The sequence below is a fragment of the Pseudomassariella vexata genome, assembly GCF_002105095.1.
Source record: "Pseudomassariella vexata strain CBS 129021 chromosome Unknown BCR38scaffold_19, whole genome shotgun sequence".
NCBI lineage: Eukaryota > Fungi > Ascomycota > Sordariomycetes > Amphisphaeriales > Pseudomassariaceae > Pseudomassariella > Pseudomassariella vexata.
Genome location: NW_024467974.1, coordinates 105725 through 131461, shown reverse-complemented (window position 1 = coordinate 131461; position 25737 = coordinate 105725). Strand labels below are relative to the sequence as shown.

At 49.2% G+C, this 25737-nt stretch overlaps 8 protein-coding genes and 1 non-coding gene across 9 annotated transcripts; 4 read left to right on the top strand and 5 right to left on the bottom strand.

Moving 5' to 3' along the window:
- Positions 1-3555: 3555 nt before the first annotated feature.
- Positions 3556-6427, bottom strand: BCR38DRAFT_449166 (uncharacterized protein). The gene has a single exon (XM_040861268.1). It carries the CDS (start codon positions 6045-6047, stop codon positions 3708-3710), a length of 2340 nt encoding a protein of 779 aa, XP_040710702.1. The 5' UTR covers positions 6048-6427; the 3' UTR covers positions 3556-3707.
- Positions 6428-6858: 431 nt separating this feature from the next.
- Positions 6859-9158, top strand: BCR38DRAFT_82955 (CwfJ C-terminus 1-domain-containing protein-like protein). Its single transcript, XM_040865681.1, has one exon. The coding sequence runs from the start codon at positions 6983-6985 to the stop codon at positions 9059-9061; it is 2079 nt and encodes a 692-aa protein (XP_040710701.1). The 5' UTR covers positions 6859-6982; the 3' UTR covers positions 9062-9158.
- A 96-nt stretch (positions 9159-9254) lies between these two features.
- Positions 9255-9853, bottom strand: BCR38DRAFT_461189 (signal peptidase complex catalytic subunit SEC11; the record flags this gene model as incomplete). The annotated part of the gene is made up of 2 exons (XM_040862498.1): positions 9255-9704; positions 9773-9853. The coding sequence occupies 2 exons, from the start codon at positions 9851-9853 to the stop codon at positions 9255-9257; spliced, it is 531 nt and encodes a 176-aa protein (XP_040710700.1).
- Positions 9854-10132: 279 nt separating this feature from the next.
- Positions 10133-10220, top strand: BCR38DRAFT_t343. Its single transcript has one exon. It is a non-coding gene; the product is annotated as a tRNA-His (tRNA).
- A 4126-nt stretch (positions 10221-14346) lies between these two features.
- Positions 14347-15186, bottom strand: BCR38DRAFT_413849 (uncharacterized protein; the record flags this gene model as incomplete). Its single annotated transcript, XM_040858875.1, has 1 exon — positions 14347-15186. One exon carries the CDS (start codon positions 15184-15186, stop codon positions 14347-14349), a length of 840 nt encoding a protein of 279 aa, XP_040710699.1.
- Positions 15187-16605: 1419 nt separating this feature from the next.
- Positions 16606-18260, bottom strand: BCR38DRAFT_478213 (uncharacterized protein). Its single transcript, XM_040863099.1, has 6 exons — positions 18135-18260; positions 17860-18078; positions 17498-17795; positions 17292-17410; positions 17012-17236; positions 16606-16817 (listed from the first exon to the last, which is right to left on the bottom strand). The coding sequence occupies exons 1-6, from the start codon at positions 18189-18191 to the stop codon at positions 16758-16760; spliced, it is 978 nt and encodes a 325-aa protein (XP_040710698.1). The 5' UTR covers positions 18192-18260; the 3' UTR covers positions 16606-16757.
- Positions 18261-22479: 4219 nt separating this feature from the next.
- On the top strand, positions 22480-23698 carry BCR38DRAFT_461187 (uncharacterized protein; the record flags this gene model as incomplete). The annotated part of the gene is made up of 2 exons (XM_040862497.1): positions 22480-22852; positions 22908-23698. 2 exons carry the CDS (start codon positions 22480-22482, stop codon positions 23696-23698), a joined length of 1164 nt encoding a protein of 387 aa, XP_040710697.1.
- Positions 23699-24114: 416 nt separating this feature from the next.
- On the bottom strand, positions 24115-24414 carry BCR38DRAFT_489954 (uncharacterized protein; the record flags this gene model as incomplete). The annotated part of the gene is made up of 2 exons (XM_040864463.1): positions 24115-24139; positions 24206-24414. 2 exons carry the CDS (start codon positions 24412-24414, stop codon positions 24115-24117), a joined length of 234 nt encoding a protein of 77 aa, XP_040710696.1.
- A 511-nt stretch (positions 24415-24925) lies between these two features.
- On the top strand, positions 24926-25513 carry BCR38DRAFT_354241 (HIT-like domain-containing protein; the record flags this gene model as incomplete). Its single annotated transcript, XM_040856864.1, has 1 exon — positions 24926-25513. The coding sequence occupies one exon, from the start codon at positions 24926-24928 to the stop codon at positions 25511-25513; it is 588 nt and encodes a 195-aa protein (XP_040710695.1).
- Between the last annotated feature and the right edge of the window lie 224 nt (positions 25514-25737).

Below are 25737 nucleotides of genomic sequence, written 5' to 3'. Positions count from 1 at the left end.
CCGGTATCATAGGCATGTGCCAGACACTACAGTTGGTACAGAGCCGGCTTAATAGACCAGCTGGATACTCTGCTTGAAGCTCTAACGGCTGATACGGCTATGAAAAATAACTGGCTGAATAAACTGGACGAGGCTGCAAAGGAGGCTACAGCCAACTCTGCCATCATGTTCCCAGGGGACGGCGCCAGCAAGATTAGCGATAGTTTTATATTTTGGCAGCAAATTCTACCAAGAAGTCCCCAGCCTCACCTCACCTCGCTGGTTGGTCAACATCACCAGCGTTTTGCTTACTAATTTGATGACCAAACAACTAAGGGGTGATGGCGAGGTTGGCGAGGTTAGTCCGACCCTTGCTTCAAGTAGCAGAGTGGAAGGCAGCTCTCAAAACAATCTGAAATGATCTAAGGCTTCAGACGAGCAATCTTGGCTTTGGTCCTGGTACGAGAAACTAGATCACTCGAGGTTCCTAGTAATAAGAGTACCGGACTTATTGGAAGCTATAACGAAGCATAGAATTGAATCTGTCTCGGATCTTCCCAAGTCCAAAGGACTGAAGGCAGCCATAAAGCCATTAAATACAGGAAAATGCGCTCTTGGCTGCTTCCACCAGAGCAAGTTAAGACACTCTAAATTAGCCGTCGAGCACAAAATGAAAGAGCAAGAAAGAGCTAGAAGAAGGGCTGGTGCAATCCAACAAAGAGTTTCTGGCTTTGACGAGTACTTAAAACATGACGCGCTTCAGAATTCAGCATATTTTGAACTTAAGTGAGAGCTTAGTAGTATTTCCACCTTTCCTTACCGTATATGAACTATATGCCAATAATACGTAGCCTACGCTACAGTCTAAGGCGCCGCTAACCCGATCTAGTTTATATATTACTATAACACATATTACTTATCTATTAAAGCTTATCGAGAGGCCTGTAAGCAGGGCTAGATGAGTTCGCCCGTTACTCCTGCCGATGATACTAGTATATTCATTAGTTTATGCTCAACCCCGGATACGCCTCGAGACTGAAGAGGAGGTCTCGCTCGTCGACCATCAACTTAGATTCCTTAAGAACCAGTCCTGCAATGTAAACATCCGTATCGTTGGCTTAACATCAGTTACTAGTTGCAGTACCTGACTGGTCTCCGGAGACGTGTGATATCCACGTTGCAGCCTGTATGACTCGTACCCCTCAATACCTGAGGCTACAGCTTCCTACATTTTCTACATATTTCCATGTTCATCAATCAAATAGCTATCGTGTTATAAAGGTTCGAAGTTATCCTGTTTTGATGGAAAGCCGTTGCAAATAGGGGTACATCGCACAGGGGATCAAGGCGGTCAGTGTTGAATCAATTCGGGAAGCAACCTATAGAAAGAGGGACAACTTACATGACTTGGTAACAGTGGATTTATTTTACCGATCGAAGGAACCTTATCTGACTTTTTATGCCGAAAAATCCCGGAAGGTTTCCTGAGTACAAATAGGAGTAGCTAATCGGTATTTGATATGAGCTCATTCGTAGAATCAAGTGCACCATACTATGTGACCAGCACGGCTTACCAGCACTACAACCGTAGACACGTCGCCCCCACCATCGCTTCTATTTGAACGAACGTACATGCCTTCCAAGTTCTGCTACTACTGGTAATGTTCATCCGAAAAGCTCCATCTGAGCACAATGTGGTATTCATTCCCTCTCCATTATGTCTTGCAGCTGCTCTTCCGCCTCCTGAGCAGGCAACCGGAGCCGATTCACCCCCATGCTTTCGCTTCATCTCCACTTATTGCGAGCGCTAATGATGGAGACGTGATTATCATTAACGTCAGATCGATAGTAGTGTTTGGAGAATACGAGCTCCTTGGTGTGCTTCTTGATTTGCGACCAGATCTCGACTTCTCTGGTTCATTTGGCGGTTTGATTTTTACCGCCTTCATTGCGCTGCGAAATTCGCCGCACGATCTCCCATCCGTTGATTCTCTTGGAGGAGTATGAGGCCGAGTGTCTTATTTGGCCGGTGCGAGTGCCTTCTGTAGGATGAGTTCTGGTCTGAGCGCTGTTATCGGTCGCAATAGTGTGGATGAGTACATGTATTAATACCGTGTGTATAAGGTGAAGGTTGATAAGTATTGATGCGGCTGATCTCGAATATACAGGACGAAGACGTGACTATACTACAGTGATTTTCATAGGCAGATCGTCGTTAATCAAGATATTACGAGGTAGAATGATACTAGGCTGCGGTGGGAAACTTCTTAGCAGGAGCTTCAATCAGGTTGACCCCTGATATTCTCTTTCATCACCAAAAACCGGTATTCGCCAGAGTTTTGGCTTATTTAGTGCTTCACTGATCGAGCGATTATCTGTGCTGTGAAAGAAGTCGCGTTGCTGGCTACCTCTGGTACACTATATTGTATAGTGATTATTTCAAGGTCGACCCTGAGAAACTTGCATCCTGGACTTCATATATTGTCCCATTATCTACAAAACGGCTCACAGTGAAAATCAGCATCAATTATGTCCCTGATGCCCCTCTTGAGCATCAAATGCAACTGCATATTCGCCTCCTTGTGGGCTAAACACAGCAAATCCACTCTGAGCTGGTCCCTTTTATCACCATGCTAACAACTCTAGATGATTTCTGCTCTGGCGAGCCTGGCAGAGACCTGTGTTCTTACGTTTCCCCGTTGACTTATCTCCCAGTGAGTGTGCATTGTGTGCGATCTTTTCGGCTTGTCTCCTGAGCTGCTCTCCGGCTGGCAGATTCGGCATAAATATCAAAGTCAGGTCCTGGATGTCAATAGCCTTGGTGCTTTTACAGATCCAATTAGATTGTAGAAATCTGTGGATCCTGACAGCTGGGCACTCGGCTTCATTAGGATCCTGGATGTCCTGAAATCTCTCGCCAGTCGACACGGTGTTAGAGTTGAGGTCCGAAACGTCACTTTTGCATATACAACATCCTTGATGGGTAAAGGTCACTAGGAATATCCTCTCGCAATGATCTGCCATGGTATTTTCTAGGAAATAGTATACAAAGCTCCGTACTAAGCACTTCTCAAAAATTAGTAGTGGCAGGAAATGGACCTTGTTAAGTAGACAAATTGAATCGTTGCGGAACCTGCAGGATATGAATCAGATACCCTTGTTCGTGTACTAGTCACGCTTTGAAGCTAAAAGCCGAACTTGATCCCAAGATCACATTCGTTTTTTTGAATCAGCATGTGTAAAACTGGTCTATGAGAAAAGCTAACTTCGTTGTGACGCCCCTAATCTTCTCTTCTGGGACTTTCAATAATTCTTCACTTTTTACTTATCCCTATATCTCACTTGTTCCTATCTGCGGAGTTATTGTAATGATGGCTATGCGGCGAAAGCCAAATCACGATACTGAACGCCGGTAGTCCCTTGTCGCAAGTGCACATGACTGTATACGGCAAGATCTTTCACGGCTAGGTGGCTCAGAGAAATAAACACGCTGAAATCAAGCAGGCTAGCGACTGTTTCCGAATGTAACATTCGATTCCTATAAATGCACGCCTTGGGAAGGAAGATTCAGCATAGGTCCGTTTGCTTTTCTACTCTACATGCTATTCCTATGATGGCAAATATAAACACCGTGTGCCACGTAATGCATGGCCCTTTCCCGATCTATTATGACAGAGGCTTCTTTGACCTCAGCCTGTGAGACTAATGTGGTTACAACCGCGATTCTTCTATTCCCACTGATCCTCCTCGTCGAATCGCACGTTGTCATCCTCTTCATCGTACACTTCATCAGCCTTGCCCCATTCATCATTTTCATATTGGTCGAAAGGCTCCTCTTCCTCCTGAACATCGTCTTCTTGCTCGCCCTCTTGGGGTTCATCTTCGCCTTGAGCATTCCTCGCAGATCGAGAAGCTCCTTGTTCATTACTTGCGACTTCGCTCTCACCGAATTCGCTTGCAGGCTGCGAACTCCCAACTGCACTCCCGGGTCCCTTGGTGTTTTGAAACAGCCCGCTGATAGCATCAAAGTTAATACGCTTGCTCATAGCAAACTTCTTCATAGCATTGACGGCTGCTTCACCAGGTGTGCTGGCAGGTGTTAGCTGACCCTCGCCAATTCTAGGCCTCTTGATGCGATTGCGGCGCTTCTTCGGAGGACCAAGCTCCTCCATCTGCTTGCGAAACTCCTTCTCCTGCTGCTTACGTAGCCAGTCCTTGTTGGTATTGAGCCAAATTACTTCCTTGATGTCAGCTTCCTCGGGGCTGAGCTTGCAGTTCTCAACCTCAGGGTCATCTGCAAACTCGGATGGGTCAATGATCTCCTCCATGCTGATCTCGCGGTCTGGGAGTAGCGAGCGGGCCCACATGGCCTTGATATGAGCAAGGTGGGCGGCTGTGGCTAAGGCTTTTGAATGTTCGCTGCTGCTAGGATCGCTGATGACCTCTTCGATCTGCTTTTCGAGATCTTCCTCGTCAGCCACCCACTCTTCGGTGAAGCGTAGCACCGGCTCTTGGGGACCCTTTCTGCGCTTTCGTCGACCCTTCTTCTTCGGTTGGCTGGATTCTTCCTCTGCGCCTCCCGCTTCCTCTTCTTGACCCTCGGCGTATGTTTCTGCAAGGTGATCAACCGCTTCTTCACCGGTTGGATCGTCGGCATCTAGCCCTTCCGCAACTTCTTGGGTGACTCTGGGAGGCCGGGGAGGCACGATATTTGGATCGAAGGCCTCAACCATCTGCGCACCAGTCTCTGGATCGGCGGACTTCTTCAGGAACTCCGAGACTTGACGCATCTTTGAGGTGTCAGGTGGAGGAAGTGGGGGCGGCGGCATCTCTCGAGAGGCGGCGGTTGCGACAGGTGTGGCACGCGGACTGGAAGAATGTCCGTTAGACGTGCCCTCTCCACCACCTTGCTCCTCGTTCTCGTCGATGTCCTCGACGCGCCTCCGCTTCCTACCACTCTTCTCCCTCTCCTTGACCTCCTTTTCCTGCCACTCAGCAGAGTGTTTGTAGAATGCCGGAGGGTCATGACGTGTTTCAAGAAGCTCCTGCTTCAAGAAGTCTTCGACGGTAAGATCAGCCGTCCCGACGTTGCGAAACTCTTCGAGGCGTTGCTCTATGGTGGCCATGGTAACCTTAACCACGTAGACTACTTCGCGGGATGATCGGCGGAAGCCACATTGCCTAGCAGCCATCAGAAGGCAGGCGCCGCAAATACCGGAAGGCCGCCGGCCTGTGACCATCCAATCAAGACCCATGCGCTGGCAATATCTGGTGCCAAGCGTGGCAACCTCGTTGGTCATATCACCAAAATCGAGCTTCTCAGCAAACCGGTAAATCAAGTCTTCGGGCATGATTCCTTTGATCTGATTCTGGCCGAAATCATAGATTTCATCGAGTTGCTTCCATACGTGACCAATCTCGAATACATTGATCTTGACCAAATCCGCCATGTCAATCATCATGACTCGGCAATGATCTTGTCTCCGGCATGCGGCAAAAAAGCAGACGGGGATCACCTTGTCCAGTCCACGGCCTTGGATCCAGTTTGCACCGAGACAAAGCTTGAAGATCTGTACGGCTTCATTGACGACATTGTCGCTCAGGCGTAATTGTTGCGCAAATGACTGCATGCGCATTTTGGCCTCACGTATGGTTTTCTCACGGGTATCACTCATCATGCCCCCAATGCGTCGCATTCCGGGACCCATATTCCTGGTGGTACCTTGATCAGCGGCGACAAAGCTTCCTTGGACCATGGCAGCACCGGACGAAGTTTCTCCAAATTGAACCTCCGAGACAATGTTGGAGGTATCAATCTCGCGGCCACAGGCAGAACAGTAGCCATCCTGGACGGGGGCGTAAGGGTCCGTACATTGCGTGTTCGGACAATTGCGACGACGTGATGAGGGGGCATTACTAGATTCAGGGCCAGGAGTAGATCGCATGCTGTTGTTCGTCTCCTTGTCGATTCGCATCATCGCATCGCGAAGGCGATCGGTAGCTGCTCCCTTGGGCTTGATGACAAAGCCAGTCTTTTTCGTCTTATTCGGCTTGAAGAACGAAGACATGTTGGCGAGTGCTGATGCGACTTGTAGTCACAATGACAGCAAGAGATTGCTTTCCAATGGAATAGGAAGGGGGGAACTAACGAAAAGCATAAAGTGATTGCTTTCCAAAAGATCAGCGAGTCGAAGAGTACGTGGCGGAGGAGTAACTGTAATAGGCGGTTGTTACTCGAGTCCAGTCCAGCTACGCTGTAATGAGATGACTCGATTGAGACAGCGGCGACGTCCAGGCTGGAGGAGTGGGACAGCAATGGCAATTGACGCCTCCAGCCGTGTGCCTAGTTCTAGGCAAAATAAAAGGTCGATCGAAGGCAGAGTGTACAAAGACTCGTGTGTCAACTCATGATCCCTGATTTCCGTATAAGTGGGTGTATGAAAGCGTGCGAGTGATAGGAGGGTGGGTTGTCTGGCGTCAGAAATGATAGGAAAATTCGCAGGACAGGTTGGCTTGAGGAAGATGCCGAAGTGGTCGAGTGGTGGGGTAGGCGCTTTCTTTGCTGCTGTAATCAAAAGCTAACCGCCAAGCAAGCCGTTCCTTTAGCAGAGGTTCGAATCTGCAACGTACCTGTATTTTTCATGAACTTGTGCTTGTGGTTATCCTGGGCAGGACTGTAAGGGGCAGAAATGCCTGAACAGAGGCCTTCTAGATAATTTCGTAGATGCGACTATTGACTTTTGCTTCAGGAAAGGTTTTGGTAGCTCCCATGGGTTGGCGACGACCTTTGCTATGAAGCAAGCGCATTGGCAATTTTGCTCAATTCAATCGCCGCCCCATTTTCCGTTCCGTAAGCTCGACACGAAGCCCAATCTTGTTGCATAAGTCCCTAGTGGAAGGTTCGGTTTATGCAATAATCCCTAGCAATTGTCGTCATCGCGCAAGAGCGCCTAGCGTACGGTTCTTTTCTCATCGCGTCCGCAATCCTCCACCGTTTTCAACAATGGATGGTCTAGACGACTTTGAAAAGCAACTCGCTGCCGAAAAGGCTGAGCGAGAACGAGCGGAAGAGCGCAAACACCGTAAACACCGCCATCATCACCGAGAACGGTCTGCTGATCCCGACGGCCGTGGCCATCGACACCACAGACAAAGATCACGCGACCGAGACCATGACGATGATGGACACCGACAAAAGCGCTCCAGGCGATCTCGGGATGATGAGGAAGATTCCAAAGACCACAGGCCTCATCGTCACCACGGGCGCGAATCTGGTAGACATTCCCACTCGAAAACGTCAGACTCCAAGGACGATCTACCGCTGCCCGATGAGGAGCTCTCAAAATCTGACTCTAGAAAGTCGGTTAGAGATGGCTGGATGACAGATCCATCAGCTCTGGGTGTCGACTACACGCAGCGCGGCGCAAAACGCGAGAAAACGCCACCGCCGAAGCAAGAGCCGCAGCGGTCCATACATTCCCGGGAAATCAATGTGTCGCACTTGCAAGCTCTGAATGATGGAACATCCGTGGCAAGCAACAACCTTGGCTTGCCAGCGCAACACGAGACAGACTACACCTTTGGCGACGATGGCTCTCAGTGGCGTATGACCAACCTCAAAACTGTAAACGACATCGCAAAGCGGACAGGACGCCCAATTGACGAGGTGGCCATGGAGAGATATGGCAGTCTGCGAGACTTTGATGATGCGAGGGAAGAGAGGTTGGAACTCGATAGGCGGGCCACCTATGGCGAGGGGTACGTTGGAAAACAGAAGCCCAGTGGTGAACTGTTCCAAGAGCGAAAACTGGATGCAGGCATTCACGAAGAGCGGAGACACTCCGCGTTACCCACAGAGCTCGAACAAGGAAGGATTATTCCAGATGCCGTATCAGGTGCTCCTGCCATCCGAGTAGACCAGACAACGCTGAACAAGATGAGAGCAAACTTGATGAAGGCGAAGCTACGGAAAGCTCCAGATGCCGCTAAACTTGAAGCTGAGTATAACGAAGCAGCCGCAGCATTTGCAGTCAAGGGCCCCGAAGCAGTTGTCTTGAACGTCATGGAAAACCGTCTATTAGCTGGCCAACGTGGGGAAGCGAAGGCTGTGGAGACAAAGCGTGGCCGTCAACGAGGACACATGGAAGAAAACGACGAGATGACCATTGAAGATATGGTTCGGGAGGAACGGCGAACGCGAGGCCAGACGGGAGGGGATGGTCTACGACTTGCAGAACGCATCGCCAAGGATGGCAAATTTGACAATGACTTGGAGTATATGGACGAGAATGCCGAGAAGCTTGCAAGGCGAGTTCAAAAGTCCGAGATCAACTTGAAAAACATGGCAGTCAACGAATTTCAAAAGGTGAATAAAATCCTCGACAGCTGTCAGTTGTGTTATCATGAGGACCGAAATCAGCAGCCCGTTGCTCCGGTTGTATCCCTTGGCACGAGGGTGTATCTCACGTTGCCGACGGAGCCAGAAATCAGCGATGGAGGTGCCGTCATCGTTCCCCTCCAACATCGAAAGAACCTCCTCGAATGCGACGATGACGAGTGGGAAGAGATCCGCAATTTCATGAAGAGTTTGACACGCATGTATCATGATCAGGGCCGGGAGGTCATCTTCTATGAGAATGCGGCTGCACCTCAAAGGCACATGCACGCCGCGATGCAAGCGGTTCCAATTCCATATGATCTCGGCGACACAGCACCGGCATTCTTCAAAGAAGCCATGCTTTCTGCTGATGAGGAGTGGTCGCAACACAAGAAGATTATTGACACGGGGGCCAAAGCCAGGAGTGGCCTGGGTAAAATGGCTTTCAGAAGGTCAATTGCAAAGGAGGCGCCATATTTCCATGCCTGGTTTACCATCGATGGAGGCCTGGGCCATGTGGTTGAAGACAGCAACCGCTGGCCTAGGGGCGATCTCTTCGCAAGGGAAATCATTGGGGGTATGTTGGATATTGGGCCTGATGTGATCAAAAGGCAGGGCCGCTGGCACAAAGGTGACAGGAGGGAGGATGGCTTCAAGAAGAGGTGGAGGAAGTTTGACTGGACTAGAGTCTTAACTGACGAATAGTAATAGGGGCATTTGCTGCCCCATCGGCAGGTTCCAGTCTTGGCGAAAATGTATATCCCAGCAGAATAGGAAGACACCCTCAATGATACCATTATGGCATGTAAGAAAATGGGTATCAACATATTGAATGACGCCTACCTAAGGACCTAAACTTTGCCCGCATTGTAGCCCAGACTTCGTCCATGACTGCACACTACTCCCGTTGCAGCACCACGAACAGCCCCATAATGCCCAGCATGACCGTCTTCAACCACGGATGTTCACTGAGCAGAATCGTGACATAGCCCACAAACGGAATGTACCCGACCACGCTGCCAATAATATCCCTCCTCTCCAAGTAGTCCTGCCCCTTGGCGTATAACTCCGTGTCGTCAGCCGCATTGTTGTCGCCCTTGGTGAGCAGCTTCGCCTTGGCCTCGTCGCCATCGACGGACTGGAACTTGCGCACGATACGATGCACGATGGGAATATCCTTGTCGCGTACGTTGTATACGACGACCTCGCCCACGTCGGTGGGGGCCAGCAGGTTGCGGTTCCAAAGGAAGAGCAGATCGCCGCGCTGGAAGGCGGGCTCCATGGAGCCCGAGAGGACGACGACGATGGGACTTGGGGAGTTGGAGGCGATGGAGAGGCCTTTCCACATCTGAGGAGATAAAACGTTAGAATTGCGCGATAGGAGGGGACTTTGTGGCTGGTAGGTAGCTAGCTTACCATGAATGCTGTTGACAGTACCAGCGCGAAGTTGAGTACTTGCGCGGCTGCTTGCCGCGGGTTTGCTAAGCCGGAAAGCATTTTTGTTCAGGTATTTCCTCACGTCCGTCCTCGCAAATATCAGAAGAAGTAAATAATACTGCTGTTTTGGACCTGCCTCGAGGGATTTCGTCGAGGACAGCTTGCTTATATGAAGCCGGCCTGGTACTTCATTTCTTTAAGTAAGCTGGTGTGGACCATGTCGAACAGCTGGCCTGAGAACTTCCCGGAGTGGGGCCGGCGATAAGATATTGCATTTTCTGGCCTGGAATATGTTGTAAAATAGATCTCTTCCCAACCAATCAAGACCAGTGATGACTAGATGGTGTAGTATAGTGGTCAGTACAACACGTTGTGGTTTCGACATAACGAGTCCGTGTAGACCCCGGTTCGATTCCGGGCACCGTCACACTATTTTTGGCTTTTCTTCAATCGAAGATCCCTCCTCTCTGTGTTAGATGTGCCTAAAATATTTTTATTCTATTACTTCGTGCTTCCTGCGCACTTCTTCTAACGTACATTGGAGGCTGGTGTCGTTATTCCTTTTCATACGCCCGAGCAAGTATTACTTTTGGACCCGGCTGTATTCTAATTGAAAGATGCGCCCGTTGCCTCTGAACGCCTTTGACAACTTTCGCCAAATTCACTCAACACTGTAGATTCGATCCACCAATACTAGAACATCTTCCTTCGAGTAATTCTCAAGAGCTGCCTGCGCCATTTGGGCGCAGTCAGTCTAAATTGGGTCCTGTTCACATACAGCATCCCTGGTGCCTCTGAAACAGTATGAGTGAGCTATATGAGCTAAGTCCGATTTTCGTCCAGTGTACTTATCATCACGGGCTGGTGAATCAATCAACGGAAGCAAAGAGCGGACGCCTCTATAGCAACAAAGAAATCCTGGAAATGATGCAGGCCCCTGCACCGCAATAGCAAAACGGGGCATCTCGGTTATAAGGATGAATCTCTCCTTTATGTAGATGAACTCTTCTCAAAACCTTACTACATGACGAGTTGTGGGAAGCTGTGGCCTCAGGTATAGAAAACGGATGGACAACTGAAGATTCTCTGGGCCTCTTCGGAAGGCGATGTACAACTGTCGACAGCACCTTGGGCCTGTTCTCCGAACAACACGAAAGTCTTGCTGGGTCTCAGGATCGAATCACCAGAACTTTCCAAGTCGTATTTCCTGGGGTAATCAACAGACACAACTAGATCCGGCATCTCGTCCAATCTATGAGCTCTACTACCGGGTAGCAACGGTAAACGATCGATTTATTGGCGAAAGGCCATCTCACTGCCATAGCCCGCGACGGTAGTGATATGCGAGCATACAATAGGGTCAAGACCTTCTGGGCGGAGACATATATGGAATCAAGGTTGTGGCATCCGGCCCGGGATGTCGGAGGGAGTGAGACCGATACTTCACATCTCCGTACACAGTTTGAAGAGGATCTTAGAAAGAACGACATATACTCTCAAGACATAGATACAGCCACTCCAACTAACTACAGTTCACACAATTCCCCACTATTTTCACATCCTCTAGCGAACGACGAAGCTGACGCAGAGTTGCTGCAGAAAAAGCGAACCGCCAAAGTCAGCAATACATACAAAACATAAACAGTTCAAGTAAAATTGATTGACACGGTAATAGTAGACGAACTACATCATCAAGGAGACTGGTCTGAAGAGTCAATCGGGGACAAGGTTGAAACAGTACAGAAGATACGGTATGTATTGACTCGTTAGATAGAACATAAGTTTGGGGTTCAGGTCTCCTCTGTGAATTCGGAGCAAATTCAAAGAATGTGGTTGTACGAAAACGTAGTTTGAATCTGGACGTGAAAATTGACATTGTTATAAACAGTGCCATTTTCTAAGGCATTGGATTACGTAAGCCCCTTATGTCGCATATGAAGAAGGACGTATACGTATATATCACAAATCAGACATGATAAAAACACCTCAGTACCCAAGGCGTTAGGACAGATTTCAGACTCATATCGGCCACATCGATATGCTTTCCTTACCTGTAAAATTGTGCCGCGTGTGATAACAGAACTGCAAGCCAGTTTAATGTCACTGGCCGACGGAATTGACCTCTTACTGTGTTTCTAGAGCCGATCCTTATACATATGAGAAGTATGAGGTGCCTCACTTGAGAATTAACCCACCAACAAGTTCGCATTCTCCCGGAGAAATCATACTAAAAGCCGTCACTCTGATCGTATTACATCACGTCGGCACTACAGACTTTGCCATTTAAACATGGGAGATAGAATCAACGATGAGTGCCAGAGCGCCACAGGACGCGCACATCTCATAAACTGACTATTGACTGCTCTGGAAACTGCCATTTATGTCGAGGTCTCCTATTGGTGAACTTGACACAGAGCTGATGTATATTACTATGACGTGGATCCTAGCTTAGAAGGCAAATTTGTGCGTTGACCTTTGGTGGAATTTGCGCAAAAGGTGTGCTGACCTAGCATTTCAGTTGCAATACTTGTACGAAATACTTCAGCGCGGTCTCGAAGAGGCGTTCAGTTCTACCTCGCTGAGGCTTCCTGACAACACCAAAACAGGGCCGACCCCTGAGGTTGCCGCTCTTGGAGACACCAACATGAAGGCACCACTGTTAATCTATACCTGGAGATTAACTTATACCATAGTATAAATAGGGCCCAGACCTTAGTAAGCGGGACTGACTAATTACTAGAGGCTACGTAGACTCTAATCTACTATAAATATACGTTCACCGCGGCCACTATACTCTCGCAGAGACCTCGCAACGGCAACAGGAGAACCAGTAGTTAGTGGGACTATTGTAAGGTGGCTGCTAGGGACGGGTCGGACAGCTTCAAGGCCCAGATAGCATCGATCTTCTCAGGGGGGACTTTGTTGGTAGGTTGAGAACCAACGTAGTATGGTAGTGAACGCAACGCAGTTGCCAATAGGGCGAACCGACGACGCAGCGTATGTATTTAGTCCAGCCATTAGGGCACGGTTTGACATACGGGAGTACTAGTAGAGGTACCGGGGGCTTCGAGCCTACGGCGTATTTAATAATAATAATAATAATAATATTAATATAACCAACGCACCCGGGGGAAGGGGGGTTGTTTGGGGTTGGGGCTAGAGCGGCTAAATTGTAGCATAATATGTTCTCCAGAATGAGGCTATTTTTACGATAGATTTTCGTTAGCCATTTGCATAAAGCTAACTAGCGGATGCGAGTAAAGTGTGTATATGGGAAAGCTGGCATCCTCGCAGCCCTGTCCTATCTTATCCTATGTACCCTACAGCGTAGCGTATTCCCTATGGACTCGCGTATCATATACTCTGGCCTTGGCTACTATAGGCTTAAAGGGTTACATCGTAGACCGAATTTGCTTATGTGGGGTGCTGAGCGTTGTCAAGCACCTCCTCCGTGCCTCGAAGGCTATATGCAAGTGACTTTTGGTTCCCAAAGCAGTCTAAATCATCCATCCCTATGTAGGAAGCCAGTGATAGTGATACTTTAAAGCAGAGTCGGACAATGCTACGTCAACTCACCCCTATGGTAATTTGTTGCTGTCACAAGGTAGAAGACAATAGGCATCACTCAAACAAGACACAAAACTGAGGTGGCCGAATCTCTCATTGCCTCGCCCTGACGAGGGCTCAAGCCAGGTCGACCGTCCACTAGGGAGCGGTCAGGGGGTTTGTGTATCTCTCGCAATGAGCCTTCGAGGCTGATTGCCCATCGCCCCCGCTCCGTCCGGAGAAACCTGCTCTCACAATAGCAGGAAAGTCCAATGCAGCATCGTCTCGTATCTTGGCACATAGGAGATGTCATGGCAGCGAAGAGGTCGCGCCAGCCTGTGGTCCATTCGTCCTCCTCGCCTGCCATGGCACGCACGTTCTGACAATCTGGAGGTGGTATCATCGCAAAAAAATCCCCCCTTCTGGAAAAGAGAAGAACAAAAAACCGAAATGCTGCCGTCCCCAAAATTGTCGTTTTTCGTGTTACCAAAGCAAATTCAAAAGGCAAACTTCAACTTCCTCGGGTGCAGGCATATTCCTTTCCCAATCTTCTAAACCTTGGTTGTGTTTCCGATCGTTGTTTTTCGCTTAGCGAATCGACAAATAAATGCAAACTCGTTCCAGCCATCCGTCTGCAAACCAATTTCGATCCAAAAGATTCCGTGGGGTACAATGACAAAAAACGGGTTGAGTAGAGGGTCATTAGAAAAGGAGAGAGACGCAGGGCGACGAAGATATTATGTACGTTCATTGCCCCTCTCCAGATAATCATCAAGTAGGTCGGCCAACCTCGGATGAAGCGGAGGGGGGAGTGGTGTGCCTCGCCCAAATGGAGTTCCAATCTGATGAGTTGCAATCTGGTAGAGATTGAGTGGGGATAGAAAGCAAAGAAATCATCGTAACCTCGTAGCATGCCCTCCTGTCTTCGCCAAAACCGAACGCCGCAAAAAAATCAAAACCCCAGGCGACCATGATACCTTCGATGGCACATGCTTCTACACACGCCTTCAGATGGTCTTGGGTGTCCGAGCATTGCTCATCTCCACGACGTCGTCTAGGTGGTTGCACATGGCCACAAAAAGGTCGAAGAAAAGCTTGCCGCCCCGCTCCATCTCGAGCTGCATGGTTCCGCTCCTCTTGAATGTCTTGCGACACCGGATAATCAGGGCAAGGTAATGAGCGCGCAGCCGTGAGTCCGAGTCCGGCGTGTTGTCATAGGCATACTGAGCCGAGCGCAGGATGGTGGCGACGTCGATTCCGCTCTGCAGGCCCTGCTTGCGCAGTGCCAGGCGCTTGAGCTCCTCGAGCCCGTACCGATCCGCGACGCAGTATATGACAGTATCCCTAAGTAGGTCTTGCCCTACGCTGGAAATGTATGTTGTGGCCTCGACGGCTCCGCGGCTGCCCCCGTTTTCTGAAGGGTTGGGTGATCTTCCTGCGGCCGTTGTGGAATCCTCGAGCTCCCAAGAGTTGCGATTCTTGTTGTGGAGCAAGCGGGGGTAGTAGTCACCCTTGTAGAGGTACTCGAGGACGGCCGAGAAGATCTCGGGTTCTTCGTCGGGAAGTGAGATTCTCTTACTCTGCGCATCAAGGTATTGGTTCCGGCAGGCGCTCTCAAAGAACGGCGACTGGCCCAAGACCTCCTCATGCGCCGCAAACAGCCGACCTTCCCGCCCCACCGTCAGAGTGACGATGGGCGAGTTGAGAGTCCTCTTGACGGGCATACTCTCCTCGATCGACCGCTGCAGTTTCGACAGCTTCTGGGGGTCGTTCCGAATCGGGGTGGCCTTCTTCAGTCTCGACGCCTTGTCGACTCGGTCCTGAGATCGAAACGAGCGCTTGAACATGGCGGCGGTGGTGGTTCGGAGGCTCGAGAGAAACCGAGACGTGATTCGAAACGAGAGACACAGAGAGCGAAGAGGCACACGAAAAAGTAGAGAACTCGAGCGAGGACCTGTTTTTCCAACCTCTCTCTTTCTGCGTTCGACTTCCTAGAGAGCGACGAAATGAGTGAAGAGTTGATGGTGTGTTGACGCACAAAAAATGATTGACTGGGTCCGGGCGGTATATTCCAGAGAGCAATTCGGGAGTAAACGAATGTATCTGGAAATATCCTGGTATATTTGCGACCCTGGTGGTTGTGGTGAGGGAGGGAGAACAAAAGGAAGGGGGGCAGAATTGGAGGGGGGGTGTTGAGAATATTTATAATCCTTGGGTCTTTCTGCACGTTGATCTTGTCCCGCTTGGACGAGGACATTGGTTTGTTTATTTGCTGATTTTGGGTTGCAGGGCTCGTCGCCTATCTTGGCACCGAATCCCTGGATTAGCTGTAGACAGGCATCAGCCCTGCAGGTTACACATGCAGCCTAGAACATGTCAGCTTCGTCAGGCTGGCAGGCAGTGGTGGTGACCTCGCACCTTGGAAGCCGCCCGTTGTGGAGGCGACTCATAATCTCGACCAGACCGAGTTAAGAGGATAGCCAACCGTGCCTGCTGGTTGTCTCTCATGTTAGGATCCCGCCGACGTTACACAGCGTACCTTGGGCTCCATAGTCCAAAATCAAGAAGCAAGACGAATCGAACCGAATCCATCGATGCGCCGCAGCGAATAAGAACTTTTGCAGATATGTCCCCGGTCGAAAGTGCTGCATTCGTGGCATGGGATATGTGGACAAAGTGCTCCCCCAATGACCTTGCCAGGATGCGGGTTGCAGGGCACTACCGCCCAAGCCGGGCGCTTCAGGGTAAAGTCCAGCGAATGCGGTGCGCCAATCCTATTTTCTATCTTCGGATTCCACTAGTCCGCCTGCAAGATCATGGAGGATTGTGATGTTGATTGAGCTAAGTTAACCTCCGTCAGGTGTAACGGTAGAATGTTACCTATCTAACTAGTGTACATTGTTACGGAGTAACTAGGGCTCCGCCAGTGGATTGTGTGCCACTAGTCCTCTGTTACAAGATAGGCATGCGGCCGCCTACGTCATTTGCTTGATTACATCTTAGGGTCTTAGACAAGGCTTGGACAGCGACGGTGCGGGGATATCAATCAGGCACCACGGCGCTTTACCTATCATGGGCACCAAGAACATTGGATGGGAGAGACATAGCAAGGATTCCATGCGGCTTTGGTTGTCAGCCCCAACTTTTCTAAACCACTCTATAATTAAGCTTGATGACACTTAATACATGCTGTTGTGAACAATACACCAAAAGTGAGCAGGCTGCTGAGGCCATCGCGATACCACCCAAGAAGCATTGTGATGACTGGTGAGGTCGAGTCTACGTAACCATATTCAATCCACCCTCCGATGCCAATTTCCCGGCATGATGACTAGCAACTGATGCTTCCGGTAACCTTGTCATACGCAGCTCGACCGTTCGTCAACCAATGATACCACGCTCCCAGCAACACAAACCATTAACGTACTCCACTACACCAACCTCCCTTTTGCCCAGCCTTTTTATATCCATGTATGACGTGAGTCACGCTGTTACCTTGCCTCCATCAACTTTGCACACTGCCCGGCAACAAGGGCCACCAGGCCATAGTGTTAGGCAAATCTGACGACGCAGCGGCAGCGCCGTCAATGGACCTCGACGTTCGCCGTCATAGTCTCACGCATGGCAATGAGACCATAAAAGTAGGAGAAGACTAATCGAAATTCGTGTCAGAACAAGGCCTGGTCCATTAGCTCCATCCGAGGTTTCCAACTTACCTCCAGGCGCAAGTGTGATGAAGGCCAAGCTCGCCGCAGCAGTTACTCCTCTCAGGCCGTCCACGAGGTCGGGATCGAGGAAAAATAGACCAGCGTGGCCAGTCAACAACCTGCCCAGCCCAGCCCAGGCGAGGTACAGGGCACTGGCAAACATTGTCCATGCAACGTGCCCAGCAACGGGCTGATAAAGTGATGGTCAGCTCAATAAACCAGAGCAAGTTGTGACCTCAACTCACAGTGGGACGCCGGATACTGTTGAAAAACAGGATCTCTGCGAGGCCAATGACGGAGCTGATAGTCCAGATGTTGATGATGCTGAAAGCCTTGGCATCCCCTTCCTCGAATAGTCCCTTGCCTGTAGCACCGTCAGTTGTTCCAAAAAGGCTATTCTGAAAACATTGGAATTGTGTTGAGTTGGAGCGACCGTCGAGGGTAGACTTACTTGGGTCATACATAGCTGTCGGGTTTCCTGGAGCGGAGGTTTGATGACCATGATGGGGCACACTGGGAGGCCTGAATCCACCATGTCCCGCTGGTACGAGAACTGCCCAGTAGATGATGGTATTCATGAATGTAAAAACGTGAGCAGTCGTGTAGAATAGGCTGAACCCGAGTCGCCATTTGCCGTCGGTGTCCCGATTGGGAGGAGATAGGGCTACCAGGATCTTGGTTTTCAGGCGAGAGTCCTCGTCAATCCCCTCAATGGAACGTGGGGAGAACAGGTGCATGGCGGTCCACAGCTGAAAGACAGCAAAGCGTCAGTATTGTGCTTCAGTAGATTGCACCTAGAAGCTAGAAACATACCGTGGCCATCAGATGGTATGCCCAAAGTAGCAAAAAGGCAACCGTGGAGAACTGGAACGGGATTCGCCATTTGGTGTGCTCGTCGATCGTGTTGAGTTTGTAGTTCAGGGAAACACCAAGCGCAACGCTGAGGTATACTAAAACGACGAAACGACTCGTCACCAAGGCCTTCTGGCTGATCGCTCTCCACGGCGAATGACACACCCGGAGGTAAATGGGCTGAAAGCGTCAGAAGATTGCGCGTTGCATATCAGAGTCTAGAATCCCCCACGTACATGACTGTCTGCAGCATCATTCGCCGGACGTGGAAGAAGAGGCGAGGATTCTGACATCTCAGCGAATGGCTTTAAATGCTATTTCAAGAGAATATTTTGCTGGAGGAGTTATGGATGCAGGCCCGAAAGAAAAATTGGAAGCGAGGTCACAGGTTTGCTTATGTCTGGGACGACAACAAAGTTAAGAAGAAATGGCGAAGTTTACGCGATGATACTGGAGAGAAACGACATCGAGAACAGCATCGGACTACCTTGAATTGAGAGCTTGTCGCCGTAATCAAAGAAGGAAAGTACAATTTTCTGTCTTCCATAGTTATTGCTCAATATGGAAGAGCCGCATCGCCTTTTTGCCCAGTCGAGGAAGGAACAACCCCTTAATGAGGTTGGCTGACGATAATTCCTCGTCTGATGCCATCGCCCCAACATGTCGTGGCTGCCCTAGAAGTACCAGTATGGTCAACTCGGCCATATGTTTCATTAAAAAGGAGCCGTGACAAGTGCAGATGACAAATAAAAGGTATGATGTTCTGTCTCAATGGAACTCCTACATGCCCAGAAGAACTCGAAATCCATACTTCATAGTACGAAGAATACCACACGGGGCTTACTCAAATACGGTTGTGCTAATATGCAAATCATCCTTCAGAACAACCTATGCTGTCTTTCCATCCCTATGAATCTATTCGGCCTGGCTGGAGCCAAGTTTAGTGAAATCCCATCAATTGCCAAGGGGCCAGTGACTTGTCATGATTTCGACACACCGGATGGAAATACAGGGCCGATGTTTCGGAAATACTACTGTTCTAATTCTGCCAATATTTCATGAGTGAAATGTGATGAAAATTAAATAGCAGTCATTGTCTCTGGTGTGGTTCTGTTGTTTATAAATCTGCCACTGGCATGATCTCCATAATCACTTTTACAACATGCTACTAATTGGAAACAGTAAGAAGATGATAATAGCTGGGCGCCTACGTCAATAGAATAAATCTTCTGGCTCTTCGCAACCTCGTTTCGCGCAAATCGTTCTGATGACTTTGTCACAATCAATCCTTTTTTTTGTTGCTGACTTTCAACATGCCGGTTGCGAGTAATGTTGACATCCATTGCACTCCTGCCCGTTTTTATTCCTTCATCAGTGCCTCCTCCATGTCCCGCACCTACCATCTCATCGTAAGACTTATGCCACTCGTGAGGCATGTCATTAGGTAAGTATAGTGGTGTTAGGGTGTCCAGCCGATGGGGAGCTGACCTGTGAGTCATGGGTCACAGAATATTATAGAAGTCTTCGAATACCGCTGAACCCGAGGGATCCGGGCATTACAGTTCGGAATAGGGGCTTTAGCTGTCTATATAACGGGATTATCTTGTAAGAGGGACAATGGAAGGTCAGAGATGATTGAACTATTCTGGGTATACCTACCAGTAACCATCAGTGACCACCCGGTGATAAACAGCGGGACGCCCATTTATTCCCTTCACCCTGTAATACTGTCATGCGGCCTAGCCGTTCCTGATAAGAAGATGTCCGAATCTTTTCTTCTGGCCCTTCCTTAAGAATGTTGAAAGCTTAAAAAGAATAACTACTTACGGACTCTGGGCCACTCCCACTCACATCACTACTTTCCCGGCTGCTGCTGTACCTTGATGCCACCTGTACCAAGCCGTGATGCATGATGGGATAGAGAACGGGAATGCTGATGACAAACACGGCTGTGATGAGGCTATCGCAGAACATAACCGTGATAACTGTCTTTTTTTTTGAAGGGAAACTCGAGCTTTCCAGACCACGAATTCAAAAACAGGAGGACTGGCTTACCGGGAGTGGAATCATGGTGATGTATAAGTCAGTTGCGATGTCCGTACATATCGACATCCAGGCTTGAAGGCTTGATGCGGCAGGACAGCAGAAAGCTAGCATTGGAATTTTAACTCCGTATTTTTATCGCAGGAATAGACGACCCTGGGGGCTAGGATAGATTTGCCAACTTTTCTCGATAGATCCGAACCCACACAACGTTACGAAGAAAGCACCCAGAAAAGTGATACCGACTAGAATAACCCCAATATTTACCTGTGCCTCAAATACTCCACGTCCGCACCGAGCCGTCTGTAGAATATGAGCCAGAATGTGGCTGTGTTGACAAGCCATGTTCAGAACAAACTCCTGGAGTCGTCTACGCGAAGTTTAGTATTCGAGACTGGCGGGATCCAGCGAAGCATGTTCAGTCTCGGTCATCCTCTACTTGGTTAATGTAATCTACAACCAGCATACTATGGGGTTGACTATTGTTCTGTGAGACACATACCTGCCATTAGAAAGACTTCCGCGATGTGAAATGATAAAGCAGCTATTTTTATTCTTGACTGTGTACAGGAACTCGATAGATGTGAGTGCGAATAAATGTTTGGTTAAATCTGGTGCAGCTCCTTGCCATCAGAGCAATCATGAGCCCATCATCGATTTCACTTCCACGAAAACTGTTAATTCTCCATCATGTGTTGTGTATGTATGCTCAAGGATGACAAGAACGACGATTGCCAAGAAGGTCCAAGTCTATATCTTGAAGCCAGCCAGTTCTCCCATTTCAATGAAGAACGTACAAAGAATTGCAATAATCACAAGTAATGGATATTAACGAGGGTTTAAGAGGGGTGCCTGTGGAGTTTCAGTCCTTTGTATCTTCAAGGACAATACCAGGCAGAAATGACCGTTCTGACAAATAAATTGTTTCAGTATCCTAATTTATCTCCTTTCTTGTTGTGGTTGAATGTGATCCCTTGATCGTCGCGAGATATGTACCTCAATTTTGATTGAACAGTTCAAGAGACATGAAGGCTACTTCAATATAGCAAACGATTTCAACCCCCTTACTTCCTTTGCACTATTGATGGTTACAGGGTATGGTGGACCACACAGCGATGATTGGTCAACCTGATATTATTTTGGATCAAACGCCCAACTGTCCTCTGTCTCTGCCGAACACAAGTGCGTGACGATTCAACAGTGTGTCTCCGAACTAATGGAAAGAGTACGTATTTGACATATTACCCGAGTATTTATTAAGCTTCTTCGCATTGCTTGGGTGGCCTGAAGTGCAAATTCCTGCTATACTCAGCTCCATCACAGAGCACCTCGCACAACGATTGTAACGAGCCCAGTAAAACACCTGAGAGGGTGGTCGGCTGATTGATTCCAGGACAATTTAGCATATATTAGTCCTAATTGTCGATTAATAACATTCCACCCTTGACGCCCACGGTACCCCGTGAACAGGTCATGTAATTTTTGCATATTAGTTGAGAATTGTTTTGAAAAAATCTGACCTGCAGTCACAAATGCCGACTTCAACCCTGCAACAAGTGTAAGAAATCTATCTCTCAGTTAGGCGTACAATAAAAAGGCCTCTTCTGTCTCCTATGCCTGCGATGCTTTGTTCCCAGGTTGGAACAAAGCATCCCGAATATTTATCTCTTCCTAAAGATCAAGACGGCTTTAGAGGGCCATGCTGTCGCTTTGGATGCAAAGCCCAGCAATCAAATTGTCTACCTGCTGCTCGGACAGAATGAGAAGCAGATTCAGGATTGACGAAGAGACCTACTTTGAGAAATTCAAGCTGGTGATTGACTCTATTGCCCTGGATGGGTGCAGCATCCGTGTTGCAATATCTACATACATTGGTGTTCAGTTTCCAGAAAAGGGATATGTAGTATACTTTACATAATCGCGTAATAACAGGTAGAAGTTCCGAGTTCAGTCAATCAAATTGATATCAACGAAATATGTTTGATATTGTCTAGTTTACCGCTACCTACAAACCATTGATGTATAGATGTACTTCACTACTCTGAAAGCTCGATCTTACCCTATGGTACACCTTGACTGCACATTGAAGTAGTCCCACAGCATGATAGGTGCAGCACTTGGGGAAATCACACTTGGGAAAATCAACTGGAAGTACGTTACAGGGTACGTTACAGGGCATGAATCATCATAGAGCTTGTGTTGGAGATCAAGGCTCCGTTCAGAGTTTGGGCAAGTTGATCGTTGATGGTGCAAGTGGTATGAACCTCACGCTTAAACGCTTACACTTGAGGTAGATACGTACAGTCTGCTGACCCCACTACCCCGCGCTCGTCATTCAGACAGGGCCCCCTTGTTGCCATTTTTCTTCAGAGTGAGCAGCCCCGCGATCCGCGACTTGCGACTTCCATTGCATCCCGCAATTTCAGCTCCATTCGCGCCTTGTGACGTCGACTCCCACCTACCTTACGTGCAACAATCCTGCTAAGGTATTCGACCATATTCATCGACCGTCCCAGAACTCTGCCCAAATTCGACACCATGGCTTCGGCCTCAACCTCCACGCCGGCCGGCAACAAGCCAACAGCCATTGTCTGCGTTGGAATGGCAGGCTCAGGCAAGACCACCTTTATGCAACGCATCAACGCGCATCTCCATGCGCAAAAGGAGCCTCCATATGTCATCAATCTAGACCCAGCTGTTTTAAATGTGCCATTTGAATCGAACATTGACATCCGCGACTCGGTAAACTACAAGGAGGTGATGAAGCAGTACAACCTGGGACCGAATGGTGGAATCTTAACAAGTCTGAACTTGTTTGCGACAAAAATTGACCAGATAGTGGGACTATTGGAGAAGCGTGCGAGTCCTGAGGATGGTAAAAAGACGATAAAGAATATTTTGGTTGACACTCGTGAGTTTGTTCTTCTCTCACATGGATGCAGAGTAGTGTGACTAATATGCACCAGCTGGTCAAATTGAAGTCTTCGTCTGGTCAGCCTCCGGTCAAATCCTTCTCGAGTCCCTTGCCTCGTCCTTCCCGACCGTCATAGCATACATCATCGACACGCCACGTACCGGTTCTACCAGCACTTTCATGTCCAACATGCTATATGCTTGCTCGATCCTGTATAAGACGAAGCTCCCAATGATCCTCGTGTTCAACAAGGCGGATGTCAAGAATCCCTCGTTTGCCAAGGAATGGATGACGGACTACGATGCGTTCCAGGAAGCACTACGTGCGGACGAGGAAGGCAATGCGTTTGGGGGCGTGGAAGGCGAGGGCGGAGGGTCCGGATACATGTCGAGTTTGCTGAACAGCATGAGCCTGATGCTAGAGGAGTTCTACGCACATCTGAGTGTTGTTGGCGTGAGCGCCATGACCGGACAGGGCATTGATGAATTCTTTGCGGCGGTCCAAAAGAAGACTGAAGAGTTCAAAAGCGATTATCTGCCCGAGCTGGAGCGGCGGCGAGATGAGCGGGAAGATCTCAAACGCAAGGCGCGGGAGAAGGAGCTGGACAAGATGATGAAGGGCATGAGCATGGACACTGGGAAGGCAAAGGCCAGCGGCACTGGCGACGCGTCTGATGAGGAGGACTCGGACGATGTGATCAGTGATGACGATGATAACTTCGTCGACGATGAGACGGATCGCGAAGGCCTGCAGGCACGATACGAGGCTGCTGCGCAGGGAGAGGATGAATCAATGATGGAAGAGGCGAGCTTTGCCAAGTATCTCCATACGCAAAGGCAATAAGGGACCTGTTTGGGTAGATGAATTCTGCAGTAAGTTTGGATCTGCAGATACATATGGATGAGGTAGACATGGTTGGCGTTTATGATACCATTAGGTTCTGATTTCGGGAAGCATGAATATGTCCTAGGAACTCCTGACACCATGTGCATGACTACTGCAAGCAACCGCTAGAACCCATATGTAGAGCAGAGAATCTCTGAATTCCCTCTTTATTTCCTTGCCATGTTTGAGCACCAGAGTCTCGTTTCATCGTGTCTCCTGCTTTGCCAAGTTTTAGGGTCTCTAATCCTGCGGCATTGGCTGCAAAAAGCCATAGCGTCAAAAGCGGCAGTCGTTTTCTGGAGGTAAAATTCCAGTAGACTATCGTATTATCCCATGCAACTATCGTCTCAGCCACTATTACTCGTGCTTTTACATTAACGTGCCTCAAACTGAACCATTCTGTGCCCCCAAAATTAGCTTCTTTCTCCCAGACAATGTCTCAGCCTCCAAGGCGAATACACATACCGCTTCGTCCGCTCCTTGTAAAGCACACGGCATCCACATTCTATGCATCGGATGTTGTCCTGTCGCTTGAGAGGAAACTTGAAGCCGCAGTCGCCGCACATGTACGTCATGGTGGTGCCCATGTTATCGTCGGCGCGGCTGACCTGGGTGCTCGACGCGCCGGGCGCGCTCGACTGCGCCGTTGGGATTTGGTAGCCTTCGCGAGACATGGTGGAGGTGCGACGGTTCTTTTGTGCGGTGCGATGGCGAGATGATGAGGGTTGGCGTCACAGATGGAGTTGGACTGGCGTTGAGGTTGCCTATGGACGGGCCGGTTGCGATCGTCAAGCGGGATCAATTCGGTTCGGAAAAAAAGGCGGTGAGTCAGCTAGGTGGCAGAATCCACATAGTACCCTAAGAGCTTAGGCTCAGCCGTTGTGCTTGCCTCGGCCATTCATGTAGCGGCCCCGTCCAACGGGACCTGGAATTGCCGATGATCATCGTTGGCAGAACGCAATCCAACAATTTATCTAAGGGCGGGCCTCACCTGTTCCAACTGTGTATGAACATCCATTGGAATTCTGCGATTGAATCAATGTCTTCATAAGTTGAGGACTGCGGCATGGGATCACATCGGCAGCTTTGAGCCTCCCAACCCTCATCTTTCTTTCCGTTTCAGATCCTCTAAGTTGCCTACAAAAAGATCCGGTACATCTACAAGTCTACGTAGAGTAACAAAAAATGGCCGCCGAAACCTCCAACTTCGACCTAAATGCCCTCCCAGATTCCGAGCCTTGCCCATTTTGTGTCATAGCCTCTGCGTATCCCTACTTCGATCCAAATTCACCACCAAATCCCTCCGACGACGACGTGGACCCAGACAAAGTCTCCCCAGCAAGCTTCATAGTCCTGTCAACACCCACCCTCCTCGCCTTCCTCGACATCATGCCCCTCTCCCCGGGCCATCTTCTACTCTGCCCTCGTAGACACGCGCAGAAACTCAGCGATGTATCTGCCTCGGAAGCAGCCGAGCTCGGTCAATATCTCCGGATTCTTTCTAAAGCTTTGGTGAAAACGACGGGCGTGCAAGATTGGAATGTGGTGCAGAATAACGGAGCGGCGGCAGCGCAGGTGGTCAACCATGTACATTACCATCTAATACCTCGACCGGAGATAAGGGCTAGTGGTCGGTTTAGTGAGAGCTTCACCATGTTTGGCCGGGGTGTGCGGAGCGAGTTGGACGATGAGGAGGGTGTGATCCTCGCTGAAAGCTTGAGGGAAGGCGTCAGATTGGTGTTAGAAGAGGAGGCCAGCAAGGCGAAGTTATGAGACCGGCTCGAACCTATGAACATATGGAGCAGGGGCTGGCTGGTTTGGCTGCAATGCCCCCAATTGGACTGCGAGGACGGCCAAGTCCTTCGGTGCCTCTCTAGGACATTTTGGCGGAGATTTGTCTAACGAGATATAAAGGTTCCTTGAGAGTTTTACATAGGGTTCCCTACGAAATTTAATGGGGTTGGGTTCGTCATGGGCAGCGGTGAAGCCTACCCGAA